Source organism: Pieris napi, chromosome 21 (assembly GCF_905475465.1).
Source record: "Pieris napi chromosome 21, ilPieNapi1.2, whole genome shotgun sequence".
In the NCBI taxonomy this organism is placed as follows: domain Eukaryota; kingdom Metazoa; phylum Arthropoda; class Insecta; order Lepidoptera; family Pieridae; genus Pieris; species Pieris napi.
Window position 1 is genome coordinate 9,495,126 of NC_062254.1, and position 15,197 is coordinate 9,510,322.

A 15,197-nucleotide genomic window follows, 5' to 3' on the forward strand; every position below is an offset into this window, starting at 1 on the left:
TTCATACTCTTTAATATAAAAGCAAACATTGATAATTTGTAGCTTATTCCACCACTATGGAACGACTTCCGGAGGAAGTGTCAAAACCACTTTTTCTGAGTATTGATGTCTTAAGCCGGTCTAATTTTCAAATATGGAATGATTATTCCATTTGGAAAAAAATACATATTCTGTACATGATACCATGTATTATAGTTTTCTTTGTAGGCAACGCTCTGTATACAATCAACATGTTTTCGAGGGAAGTTTCCCTATCGGAAGTTGCGTACCAGATTTCGATTTTCTTGATTATGATGCAAGGTAAGTATGAAATACAATATGGAATAAATTAGTCCTATTAAAGAATATGGTTTTTATTGTAAAACAAAGTTTTATAACGGAAAATCATTGAATAAATAATAAAAAAAAATTATATAATGTTGCCCCGCCGTTTCCATACACCTACGCTTTTAATTTTCACCCGTGAATAACCCATAAATTTAGCCCTCCTCGATATGAACTATAAAACACATATTGTTTTAAATTCAACCCAGTACTTCTTGTGATTAGCACGTTCAAACAAAAACAGACTCTTCAGCCATATTGTATTATTTTTAATGTAGCCTACTAAAACATCCACTAAATCAAAAGCATATTATTGGTTTTCCTTTTTAAATCCAGTATACCTATAGTACGGGAGGTAGCAACGTTTGAAAAAAAAGAATTTTAGGTCAGCTGATTTTGTGATATGTCTTCCTTCTTGCACTTCCGGTTAGAGTCTGGGCAATCTGGCTGGCGATAGTGGTTGCGTTCATTAGTGCGCATCCTATCTGTCCAGGTAAAAATCCTGGATTTTAAAAGCATTTTAAGAAGCGTAATTTTTAATTTTTCGTTTTTAAATACGTCTACCTGACATACTTTTTTTATTGCCAGACATTTTTCACGTTGCTAACTATGTGCCAGACGCGATTTTAAGTTTTATTTTTATGAAAATTTCAAAGCATTTTAGAATGTCTGTAATTTTAATATTATGTTATTTAAATATAAGGAAAACTGAAAATGAATTTGCCAGACATTAATTCGGTTGTTAAGTCTTGAATTAAAATGATAAAGTTTTGCAGTATGATGAAGCATTGCATTTTAAGAAGCGTAATTTTTGATATTTCCTTTTTAAATACGTCTACCTGACATACTTTTTTTATTGCCAGACATTTTTCACGTTGCTAACTATGTGCCAGACGCGATTTTAAGTTTTATTTTTATGAAAATTTCAAAGCATTTTAGAATGTCTGTAATTTTAATATTATGTTATTTAAATATAAGGAAAACTGAAAATGAATTTGCCAGACATTAATTCGGTTGTTAAGTCTTGAATTAAAATGATAAAGTTTTGCAGTATGATGAAGCATTGCATTTTAAGAAGCGTAATTTTTGATATTTCCTTTTTAAATACGTCTACCTGACATACTTTTTTTATTGCCAGACATTTTTCACGTTGCTAACTATGTGCCAGACGCGATTTTAAGTTTTATTTTTATGAAAATTTCAAAGCATTTTAGAATGTCTGTAATTTTAATATTATGTTATTTAAATATAAGGAAAACTGAAAATGAATTTGCCAGACATTAATTCGGTTGTTAAGTCTTGAATTAAAATGATAAAGTTTTGCAGTATGATGAAGCATTGCATTTTAAGAAGCGTAATTTTTGATTTTTCCTTTTTAAATACGTCTACCTGACATACTTTTTTTATTGCCAGACATTTTTCCCATTGTTAACTATGTGCCAGACGCGATTTTAAGTTTTTTTTTAATAAAAATTTCAAAGCATTTTAGAATGTCTGTAATTTTAATATTATGTTATTTAAATATAATAAAAACTGAAAATGAATTTGCCAGACATTAATTCGATTGTTAAGTATTGAATTAAAATGATAAAGTATTGCAGTATGATGAAGCATTGCATTTTAAGAAGCGTAATTTTTGATTTTTCCTTTTTAAATACGTCTACCTGACATACTTTTTTTATTGCCAGACATTTTTCACGTTGCTAACTATGTGCCAGACGCGATTTTAAGTTTTATTTTTATGACAATTTCAAAGCATTTTAGAATGTCTGTAATTTTAATATTATGTTATTTAAATATAAGGAAAACTGAAAATGAATTTGCCAGACATTAATTCGGTTGTTAAGTCTTGAATTAAAATGATAAAGTATTGCAGTATGATGAAGCATTGCATTTTAAGAAGCGTAATTTTTGATTTTTCCTTTTTAAATACGTCTACCTGACATACTTTTTTTATTGCCAGACATTTTTCACGTTGCTAACTATGTGCCAGACGCGATTTTAAGTTTTATTTTTATGAAAATTTCAAAGCATTTTAGAATGTCTGTAATTTTAATATTATGTTATTTAAATATAAGGAAAACTGAAAATGAATTTGCCAGACATTAATTCGATTGTTAAGTATTGAATTAAAATGATAAAGTATTGCAGTATGATGAAGCATTGCATTTTAAGAAGCGTAATTTTTGATTTTTCCTTTTTAAATACGTCTACCTGACATACTTTTTTTATTGCCAGACATTTTTCACGTTGCTAACTATGTGCCAGACGCGATTTTAAGTTTTATTTTTATGACAATTTCAAAGCATTTTAGAATGTCTGTAATTTTAATATTATGTTATTTAAATATAAGGAAAACTGAAAATGAATTTAAAATTGCATTAGCAACGTGAAAAATGTCTGGCAATAAAAAAAGTATGTCAGGTAGACGTATTTAAAAAAGAAAAATCAAAAATTACGCTTCTTAAAATGCAATGCTTCATCATACTGCAAAACTTTATCATTTTAATTCAAGACTTAACAACCGAATTAATGTCTGGCAAATTCATTTTCAGTTTTCCTTATATTTAAATAACATAATATTAAAATTACAGACATTCTAAAATGCTTTGAAATTTTCTTAAAAATAAAACTTAAAATCGCGTCTGGCACATAGTTAGCAACGTGAAAAATGTCTGGCAAATTCATTTTCAGTTTTCCTTATATTTAAATAACATAATATTAAAATTACAGACATTCTAAAATGCTTTGAAATTTTCATAAAAATAAAACTTAAAATCGCGTCTGGCACATAGTTAGCAACGTGAAAAATGTCTGGCAATAAAAAAAGTATGTCAGGTAGACGTATTTAAAAAGGAAAAATCAAAAATTACGCTTCTTAAAATGCAATGCTTCATCATACTGCAAAACTTTATCATTTTAATTCAAGACTTAACAACCGAATTAATGTCTGGCAAATTCATTTTCAGTTTTCCTTATATTTAAATAACATAATATTAAAATTACAGACATTCTAAAATGCTTTGAAATTTTCATAAAAATAAAACTTAAAATCGCGTCTGGCACATAGTTAGCAACGTGAAAAATGTCTGGCAATAAAAAAAGTATGTCAGGTAGACGTATTTAAAAACGAAAAATTAAAAATTACGCTTCTTAAAATGCTTTTAAAATCCAGGATTCTTACCTGGACAGATAGGATGCGCACTAATGAACGCAACCGCTACCGCCAGCCAGATTGCCCAGACTCTAACCGGAAGTGCAAGAAGGAAGACATATCACAAAATCAGCTGACCTGAAATTCTTTCTCGAAAACGTTGCTACCTCCCGTACTACTATAAATATATTAGAATATTTTGAAGTGAAATACGTATGAAACGTCACGAAGATGTGCAACGTTTTTGTCCAAGAAAAGGGAGAGAGCGATTGAGACCGATTGAGAGAGATTGAGAAGGGCGAGTTACCTTATAGAAATTCTATTTTTAAAATTAAAATTTCGTAAAAAGAATTTATGAAATATTAGTATTTTATATTTTATGCAAAATAATTTATTGAAATTTCACATGACGAATTAAATTGCCATGTGTTTTTATTTTCGACACTTTTAATATTTTAATGACAATTAAATTCATTTTTATAAATTGTTCCGGTGTTTGAAAAAAAATAACTTGGCTTTCTCTGTTTCTTCATAATTTCTTGTTTCTAATAGACTAGTAGGTCAGTCGGTCATTCTTCTGTGCCTGATACAAGCCGTCGACTTTTTGGATCTTAGAAATTACGTTTTTCTCACGATTATTCACCATACGATCGAGTGTTATATTCACCTATAGAAAGTCCATTGGTGCACAGCCGGGATTCGAACCAGCAACCACAGGAATGGGAGTCGCACATTGGCTTGAGCACTATGTAAACAGTGGCCTCTAGGTATTTGAAGTCTGTTTTAATAGCTCTTAATTGGACTTTTCAAAGTATATAAAACCGATAATAAGAATACTTAATATACCTTGGTGTATGAAGTTATTTGAAAAAGGAACATGAGTTGGTAAGATATGTTTGGAAAACTTTTTCAGCGAGGCCCTTTAGGCACGAAGCCAAACTTTTTACTCAGTCCATTTCATCTATATCTTTGTTAACGATTATGTGACGACCGGAATTTCAACGTCGTTTGGGCTTTTACATCCATATACTAAAATGGCGCATTGTTTACCTAGTGTCTTTAGCGTGCGACTCTCATCCTTGAGGTCGTAGGTTCGATCCCCGGATATACACCGATAGACTTTCTGTCTTTGTGCGCATTTAACATTCGCTCAAACGGTGAAGGAAAACATCGTGATTAAACCGACTTGCCTCAGTCCCAAAAGTCGACGTGTGTCAGGCACAGGAGGCTGATCAAATATTTGCCTATTAGATTGACATATGATCATATGAAGCATATATATCTATGAAGCAGTTATGACTGTCAAGAAGCATCCACAATTATTTAAAACTTACAAAGAAACTTGCTTGTATATACCGAAGGATCCAACACGGCTGCGGGTGCCTGCATGTTGCACCGCGCTATACTCGAAAAATTGTTACGCCATGGCTGTGAGAATATTTAATCACCTTCCTAAAAATTATAGATCGCTGCCATGTAATGTTTTCAAGGGGAAGGTGATTAGGTTTTTGAAGTCAAGGTGCTTCTATAGCGTGACCGAATATTTAGAACATAAGTTTAGAACATAAATTTAATAACGTATGATATTGATATGTACAATAATATAATGATACAAATAATATAAAAACTGACCAATTCATATGACTAATAAGGTAAAATGTAAAATTTCTTTAAATACAAATTTGCGCGCCATTGTGTGTCGCAGAATATGCGTACTTATGATTGTACCACCTGACACATTTTTGTACCATATTCTTGCAATAAATTATTATTATTATTATTATAAAACAGATAACAGAAATCTTAGACCCAGACCTAAAAAAGTTGTTGCACCACTGGGGTTTTTTTAACTAAAATCCTACAAAATATAACAGCTATACTTTACATTACAATTACAATAAGCATAAAGCCTTACAAACTAATAATGTTGTAGCTACTATCAAAGGAATACTACTCATACCGAAAAAAAAGAATATCGCTGAACTTATTGAGAAACTGGGCGCAACTTGGACTAAAGGCAATTTAAACGAACGACAAATCCGCAGTAAGAAATTTATATTCAAACGAATGGATGTTTGTCTTAAAAGTGGGTAGCAATTTTAATCCTATTTTAGCGCTAACAACCTCGATCGCTATGATAAGTCGCTTTCTTACATTATTATCTATTATTTCGTATGTCGTGGCCTTACTTTGTCATATAGCGATACTTATTAGATATTTTTACGAATTTTTTCGAGCAGGCATCTGATGTTAAGTGATACCGCCCATGGACACTCACATTGCCAGAAGGCTCGCGCGTGCGTTGCCGTCCTTTTAAAACTCCAAGGAAATTGCATACAAAAACAGCCAGATCGATTTGAAGGGCAAGGGCGCTGTTGTTTGACTATATTTTTATTCATTTATTAAATCAATATCAAATTTGTCTTTGCAGTATATTATTGGGGTAGTATGCTGGCGTGCTGGAATATCGAGCTTGCGCCAGGCCTGGTGACAATAGTCAAACTTGCTATGGGGCAAGATACAATCCTGCTATTGCCTTTTGGAGTGGCTTTTCCTTTCGATCCACGAAAAAATTGGATCACGTATATTTTGGTTTATGTTTATGAGATGTACTCAGGTAATTATACAACCTCTTAATACAATTATACAACGACTGAAGGGGAAATAATTTAATAGGCGATGGTGCGCTTCGTTTGTTTGGGATCAATTGTCAATTAATCTTGTTGCGTGTCTCTACAATTATAATCAAATGAAATGCGCTATCGTCTTTTGTTTTACCACCTTAGCAATTTTCGCTCACTATCCCCTTTAGAAGTTATCATATATAGAGTCAAACGAATTCTTAATACAACTTTCAACAGCAACAGCGATCCCGAAGTTTTGTATGCAATTTCAACGTGGTTATCTCAATATAGTAACGATGATGGTATCGTGTAGTCTAAAAACTAAACGTTAAAGGGTTCGAAATTATTATCACTACAGATACCGGCAAACTTCTTGAGCATTAAACAAGGGAGTGGGGGAAAGTTGGCGCATCGTACACAAACGCGGGACACAAACGTCAACTGATTTACCAATCACGCGATCGACACGTCACTCTCCAGCCGCCGCGCATCCCAAAGTGATACCTACCTACGCTTCTGCGCATGCAAGGACATTTGTTCAAGATGTTTACCGGTATCTGTATTAGGTCTTGCAGAGTACCTGCGTGGATGAGTCATGTGTATTGGCGAATTAACATATTTTCAAGGTATAGGCTGTGAAGTTTTTTCAGCCTTTGCCTCTACAATTGTCAAGTCCTTGATTATTTTTCAATCGAAAAGTTGCGTTGATATTTCAACGAAACTGTTCTTGCTATTGCAAGAAAAATAATTTTGGATCTGATTTTTGAGCACAGAACACACCCGTATATAATTCACCCATACATATTTCTACTACTGGTTCGCAGTCTCCAACCAGTAGTAGAAATGATATGTATGGGTTGATAGGTGGAAGAGGGAAGTAGTAATTTGTTGCAGACTTCTATCTGTAAAACGTCAGAAAACTGTCCTGCAGAAATAAAAAATATTTCTATGAGGTAGCAAAAAAAAAATCCTCAGCCTGCTGGTAAATCCGACACTGGTAATCTTATAAAAACTTTTTACATAATTTTAAGATGTGTATGATTTTTATTTTTTTTAGCTTTTCGCTTTACATATGTCTATATTGGGATTGAAATTCTGATGGTCACTCTATGTGCACTCCTTAGTGCTGAATTTTCAATACTCAGAGATGATTTTAGACACATTGAACCCGAATCTGAAGAAACAGATAATACTGCACTAAAAAATCTTGTTCGGAAACATCAACAGCTCTTGATGTAAGTATTTATACTCCAAAGCTGACAGTTGAGTACTTTGGTGAAAACGGCATCACTTTGTGAAACTAGCTGCCTCCTGAAGTATTTCCGACTAAGGGTCCTTCAAAAGCGTAACAATTATTAATAGGTCGGCAACAAAAGCTTTCTGGCAGTACGTGACCATGGGCACTTATCACTTAACGTCAGTTGAGCCTCCTGCCCAAACTGACACAAAAGAGTACTTTAAAAGGGTGCAATAAGATTGATAGTTTCTATGAATATTTTTTTCAAATCACCAAAGAGAGCGAAAATTAAGAATTTGGATCGTGTTTGAAGTATGTTACTTGTAAAAGATTTTACTGCTAAAGTTAGTGATGATACTTCTTATTCGAGTATAGCGGGATAAAGAGTCTTCTAAGAAATTTGTTTAAAATTCAAAATTAATAATAATAATAAATTATTAATAATAATAATCCAGTGGCCTTAAAATTCTTTTAAGGGTTTTGGGCTTAGTATGTATCCGATTCTACCACCATTTTGACTCCATAGACAAGCAGGTGATCAGCGTTCTGTGCAGCTTTTGGATGCTTTTCATCGAGTTTAAGACCTGCCGGTTTCCTCACGATGTTTGCCGTAACTGCAAGTGTAAGGTCACAGACAGAAAACTCCATTGGTTCACAGTCGTGAATCGAACACATGACCTAAAAGATTATGGTAGCAAGTCTAAGCCACTAGGCCAATACTGTTTTATAATATCCTATAAAATACAAGAGCTAGTGACTCTCATACCTGAGGTCGTAGGTTCGATCCCTGGCTGTGCACCAATGGAATTTCTTTCTATGTGTGCATTTAACTTTTGCTCGAGCGGTGAAGGAAAACATCGTGAGGAAACCGACATGTCTTAGACCCAAAAAGTCGACGGCGCGTGTCAGGCACTAGAAGCCGATCACCTACTTGCCTATTAGATTTATAAATGATCATGAAACAGATTCAGAAATCTTAGGCCAAGACCTAAAGAGGTTGTAGCGCCACTGATTGATTTTATTTTAACATAACATTTAAATACTTGATCAATAAGAGATCTAAGGGTCTTATAACAATAAGGTAAACAATTAATAAATCAATCCAATGAAAATTTGTATTTCAACTGTCATAAGAAGAAATCAAGTAAAATACAAGTCTTATCTTTAAAAAATATTGCACATATTAAATTATTTAGTTTTTGGAACGAAGTTCCTTATCGCGCGTTGTGAAAGGGGGCTAGACGGAAAAAATTCTTACGAAAAGTTGACACGACACTTTTTTGCTATTTGCTATTGTAATACACTGGTTCTCGTCCGATCACCGAAGTTAAGCAACGTCGGGCGAGGTCAGTACTTGGATGGGTGACCGCCTGGGAACACCTCGTGATGTTGGCTTTTTTTTTCGTCGTAAGATTGGTGTTGAGAAAATCTATCACACTGTTATGATACTAATTAACATATAAATTAATCGAAAGGAATTTCGTTCCATCCGGGTGTCCCTTGACACCTCTAAAGTTTTTATTTTAATTTTTTAACTGTAAGAATCTGTTGCATATAATCTGTTGCAATTAAAACAATAATTTGAAGTTAGACACGGTTTATAGGTAAGCGGTTTATGAGATATTATTATTTACAGGTACACGCAATTGCTCGATGAAATTTTCAATAAAATTTTATTTTTCGATTTACTATTTGTAACTGGTATTATGTGTCTCTTCGGATTTGGTGCTACCGTAAGTAAACCGTTTCATCAGATTAAAAAAAAATACATTTTCTAATCTCAAATGTTATTGTCTCTTTCTTAAACTTATAAGGATCTATATAACTATTGTGTGTGTTACCAGAACTCAATTTCTATTCACTAGATATAGGAGTTATAAATAGTACTAAGTCTTAAATCTGAATTTTACCTTAATATTCTTGAGACTCATATCTGACGCTAAAAATATACATAAAAGAAATCGTGATAAACATACTATGTTATATATTAAGACTGTTGATTCTATTAAATGGTTTAGTCAAGGTTGTATTCCCAGAACAAAGAAATATCTTCAAATATTAGACGTTTCATCAGAACAATATTTTTCTTTTATTTACGAGTATGTTAAGTAAAGTAATAAGAGTTATTTATCTATACAGCAAATAAACACCTAGTATATATATTAATCTTCTGTGTCTGTGTTCGTCATTAAACTCCTAAACGGCTAGACAAATCTAATATATAAAATTCTCGTGTCTCGGTGTTTGTAGTTAAACTCCTCCGAAACGGCTTGACCTATTCTCATGAAATTTTGTGTGCATATTGGGTATGTCTGAGAATCGGACAACATCTATTTTTCATCCCCCTAAATGTTAAGTCCACCCCTAAATTATTATTTTTTTTTTAAATTTTAGATAAATTATTTTATTTTTATTTTTTATGATACAGAATTAACAAATACATACAACCCCTAATTTTCACCCCTCTAGGATCAACCCCTATTATTTATTATAAATGATATACATGGAAAAACGACGTTTGCCAGGTCAGCTGACCTGAGACTAGCTAGTCTTGATATAAAATTTTGTGTGTTCAAATGAAGTCGAGAATGATTTAAATTATTAGTTTTTTTTGCACATCTGTCGGATCCGCTAATATAATTTGAAAATCAAGCACATAGTTTACTTCCCAAATGTCTAATCTATTACGAATGACATATAGAAGTCATATTTAATACTTGTTTAATAGTCCATTGAAATGTTACATTTTTTAGGCCTAACCTTGCGTTTTTTAGAGGACGCAATTTTATTTTTTTGATGTGTATGGGGGGTCAGTGTAAAGCTAAAACCAAGTTTGTGGGGTCGCCACCCTTGTCCCACGGCCGCCATCTTGGAAAAAGGGGTCCAAAAACCACGTTTTTGGCTATATCTCCTAAACTATCCATCCTACATTTAACTTGTAAAGACACATTTTGTAGCAAATCGCTGTGCCTACAATTATGTTTATGTAACTTTTTATCATAAATCCAAAATTTAAAAAGTTATAAGTAAAAAAAGTGAAAATATTCTCTATTTCTAAAGTTGACTAGGTGCGTCAATGCTCATGACAAGCTGATCAAAACAGCAGTTTTACCTTACTTTTAAGATCTCTCGTTTATTTTAAACAAATTTTCCAAATATATTTTTTTTTATTTTTTTTTTATTCCTACAATTTTACTTATTGGTATTCCTAGTAGGCCTATTCCACAGACAACTTGCTGATATGGTAATCTTCGACATAATTATATTATCAATCAGTTATTAGAATGGTAGCTAGCTATCACTTTTTTATTTATAACTTTTTGAATTTTGGATTTATGATAAAAAGTTATATGGACATAATCGTAGACACAGCGATTTGCTACAAAATGTGTCTTTGCAAGTTTTATGTACGATGGATAGTTCAGGAGATATAGCCAAAAACATGGTTTTTGGACCCCTTTATCCAAGATGGCGGCCGGGGGACAAGCACGCCAACCCCACAAACTTGGAGTTAAGCTTGTATTGACCCCCCCTACATGTTCCATAAATAAAATTGCGTCCTCTAAAAAACGCAACCCCAAATGTAACTTTTCAATGGACTATAAGTTTATTCTTTGAATCTTACCTATACACCAAGATCATCTCAGGCACCTCTCATTCGAATTCTTCGCGATTGTAATTGATTAAACTATACTTATCTGGAGCTGGATATTTGGTAGTGGGTTGATCGGTTTTAAAGAAGGCATTGTTAAGTGCCTATCTCGAACCTAATCCTGTTTTGCTGGTAATTTTTTTTCTGCGTAACAAAAACTTCTGTTATTTTTATTTTTATCTAAATTGTAAGTAATATGTTTACCTAAATTGTCTTATTTTAGACATAGACAAACAAAACAACATTTTAGATAAAAGAGTTTGTAACATATACCGTAAGTACTATGTATGATGTGGTAAACATTAATAAATAACATACCACAAATTTAGATCCCGGATTAGTTAATCCTGAAAAAGTTATTTGTTTAAGCAAAAAAATACTTCGTAAAAGTTAAATATGAATTAATGGAATATTTAATGTATTTACAAAACATCAAAAAGGCTATTCTAGCATTTACTTATGTCTGCGAACGAGCGTCTTCGAAATTATTACTATTCATTGTCACATAATGCCTGTTGTAACATCGATGCGACCTACCTGCACTTTTGTAACAAATATGGCACATATTGTAAGAAACTAATATTTTTATTTTTTATAGTGTATTTTCAAATAATTTCATAACACGATGTAGGTACATAACGATGACTCATTGGTCTAGTGGTTAGTACCCCTGACTGCGAATCCATGGGTCCCGGGTTCGATCCCCGACTGAGACGAACATCGATGTGATGAGCATTTGGTGTTGTGTTTAGGTCTTGGGTGTTTAAAAATGTATTTATATGTCTATCTATCTATAATATGTATGTATGTCCGTTGCCTAGTACCCGTAACACAAGCTTCACCAGCTTAGCATGAGACTAGGTCAATTGCATTGGTGTGAAAAAAAAAACTAACTTACTTTAAATTTTCTCGCTAAGTGAATCTAATTCTTTGAGAAATAAAGTATCTTTGAACCTAAAACTTTATAAATGCTTTGCAGGTGGCAGGGGGTGTTGTGGAGCTTGTAAACGATTTCTTCTCCGTCATTGCCTTATTACTCCCCGTATTCATCTTTTGCTATTACAGTGAACAAGTGAAAGAAGAGGTAATAATGAAACACAATACTTATTACGGGGGCATGGGGGAGATGCGCCCGTTTCATTGATTATGATGTTTATGATTTTCATTAGAAATATATCACGAGAGAAAAATACATTGGGCACTTTCATCGCACGAAATGGTTCGATCAAAAAATCTAATTTATTTTTATAGTTTTTGTGTTCACAAACGATTTTTTAAGTGAACATCAACGATAATTCCCTCTGGTTAGATGTGAGGTGAAAGTTGAAACAACGCGTTTTATTTGATATCAGAATCTTCAATGCGAGTTGACATGATGGCCTTGACATTGCGATTCCCCAATCATATTTAAGCACTCGGTTGCGTGCTGAAGAACAGAACAAGTAACTAGGCCGAGTAAACATTTTCCAACCATGTTTATAAGTCATAGATTTTACTACAATTAGAACTACAATCGTTTATGTTTGCATTATTCTTTACATTAATATCATCTAATAAATAAATAAGCCCCAACTGTTCTGCCACAGCTAACAAAAACAGCTGCGCAAACGTTTTACTCTTCATTAATTGTAACAAATAACCATCTAGATCAGTGATTTCAAACCTACCTACTCCCCACAGGGGGGCAATTTGATTTTTAAGGGCCTATTCGGGAATTTATTAAAATTATTTGGATTTGAATTTAATTATATGTTTTGAATATTTACTTGATTTATTCCTAAAACCTATCATTTAAGTTACTTATGAGAACATTTTTTTTATACATATAAAAAATTATATACATATATAATATATAATATAGAGGGCCATAAGAATTTTAGAAAGGCTAAGGTGGGGTCCATACCCCATAAGGGGGCACAAAGAAGGTTGGAACACACTGATCTAGATTAACAAAAAACGCATTGTTTGTATTTTGTATTAGCTGCAATGGCTCAGACAGACACGTCAAACTAACAACACCTCTCTTTTGATGTCGTAGTTTAATAATATAACTAAACGAGTAGGAAACCTGCGCAGGGAATATTTTTCTACCAATAATAGTTTGTGTCCTAAAATTGTTATTACAGTGCGTTGGTATTGCCGAAGCGGCATATGATAACAAATGGTACCAAGGCAGCGAAAGCTATAAAAGGATTATTCGTTTCGTCATTACAAGGTACTTATAAGTAGTGTTTGCTTTGTGTGGAACCGTTTATGTAACGCTTGAGTAGTAGTAAGTGGCCGAGTCTATAATCATATTTAATAAATATATCACAATTCAATCAACTATCAACACTTTACGATATTTGCTTTATTGTATGTATTATAAAGCTCCAAATGCTGCTACAACGAGCCAAACAAACCTGTACTTTACACGAATCTATAATGAGAAATCATAATGGAATGTACATTGTACACACCCCAGCTTATTTTAACAATTTCCACGACGAAAGAAGGAAATACATGGCATTTCATTTGTGTTTTTCACATATAGTTTTGATACCCTACTGCATACGTTTTTACCGTAAGATTTTCCGTTTTTTGGAGGCGCTGTCGAATGAAAATTGAAACACAGTAATGTGTGTGATTGCTCCTTCAGCTTATTCAAAGTCAAAGTGGCAGCTAGAAAGAGACCACATACCCACGTCTTAGTTAAAGATTCTTTGGCAATGGAAAACAGCAAAGATCCAAATGAAAGGCTATGATGCTCGAAAAGAGATGTTATAGACATAGACGTATTATTACTAACAAAAACACACACACATCAACACACATAATAACAATAATCAACGAGGAAAAAATAAATAATAGTTAAAAAAAACTAAAAAACACGCTTTTAAAGCACATCAAACTAAAAAGTGAAAAATAATTCCTAATTTGTTGCCTAATTAGTTGCTCGATAGACGAAAAATATGGCACAGAGCGCCCCACGCTTTTTCACAATAATACCAGTATTTTTTGTTCATTACCATTTTCAGCCTAAATTAGGAATTATTTTTCACTTTTTAGTTTGATCTGCTTTAAAAGCGTGTTTTTTAGTTTTTTAAACTATTATTTATTTTTTAGTTAATTTTTTTCGGATTATTGCATTGTCATTGATCTTTGACAGGTGCGCAAAGTTTGAATTAAATCTGTCCGTTAAAAGTGGGTCAAAATCGAGTCCGAAGGAGTCGGTTACATACATACATACATACAGGTGAAGCTAATATAAAGCGTGTAAAAAAAAATATAATGAGAGATATAAAAAAAATCCCTTTTCCCTTTCGGTTCGTTTCAAGTGTGTAATACGTGTGTGCTGTGGTTGTAATTGGCCTTATGCATTATGCTGAGAAGCAGACTTTTCCACAGTAAGATAAAGAAAGAATGTGTGTGGCAAATGAAAGTGATTTTTAATATTTTACAGGGCTCAAAAACCTTGTTGTTTAACATCGATGGGATATGCTCCGATAACACTAAACACGTTCTCGCGGGTAAGTCATTGGATTCTTTAGTTTTTTCAAGTCAAGTCGAAAATCATTTATTCATATAGGTAACACAATGTACAATTGTGAACGTCAAAAAAGAAATATACATTAAATGCTTCTAATTTTACATTTACTGCCAGTGCCCAAATCAAGGGCGTAGAGAACTGGAGACCCGAAGAGAAGAACTGGTAATAAACTCTCCGCCACTCTTTTTAATCGCCAAGTTTTTTGTTTTACATAACGTATGTAAGGAGCTGCAACCATTTCACCATGTTCCACATGTCATCTTAAGTAATAAATAATAATAAAATAAATTAAAAATAACGATTTGTCCTCTATCAGCAGGAGGCATGGTGAAACAGGAGCACGCACTTACATAGCTTTTGCATAGCTCAAAGCAATATTTAATTTTTCTTGTATTTTCAGGTAGTGAGTACAACGTGGTCTTATTTTTCTTTGATAAGAACCGTTTTCAGTGAAGATTGATTTAATAAAATAATTGTATTTAAATAAAACGTAGTGAATATATTTGTTATGCCAATTGTATAAACCTTTCTGACAATATCAAAACATAAATAAAATAAATGGAAAATCACTTACAGTAATTTTAACACTATAACAATTCTTCAGCTTATCTTTAAAAATAGGCCTCCTACAAATATAGATCTGTTCCTCGCAATTCTATAACATTCTACCCCGGCTA

General features: G+C 32.8%; 1 protein-coding gene across 1 annotated transcript; it reads left to right on the forward strand.

Moving 5' to 3' along the window:
* Window positions 1-230: 230 nt before the first annotated feature.
* LOC125060530 (odorant receptor 4-like) lies at window positions 231-14,980 on the forward strand. The gene is made up of 9 exons (XM_047665496.1): window positions 231-300; window positions 5,412-5,564; window positions 5,910-6,095; window positions 7,160-7,337; window positions 8,976-9,072; window positions 11,971-12,075; window positions 13,118-13,206; window positions 14,434-14,504; window positions 14,925-14,980. Exons 1-9 carry the CDS (start codon window positions 231-233, stop codon window positions 14,978-14,980), a joined length of 1,005 nt encoding a protein of 334 aa, XP_047521452.1.
* Window positions 14,981-15,197: the final 217 nt, after the last annotated feature.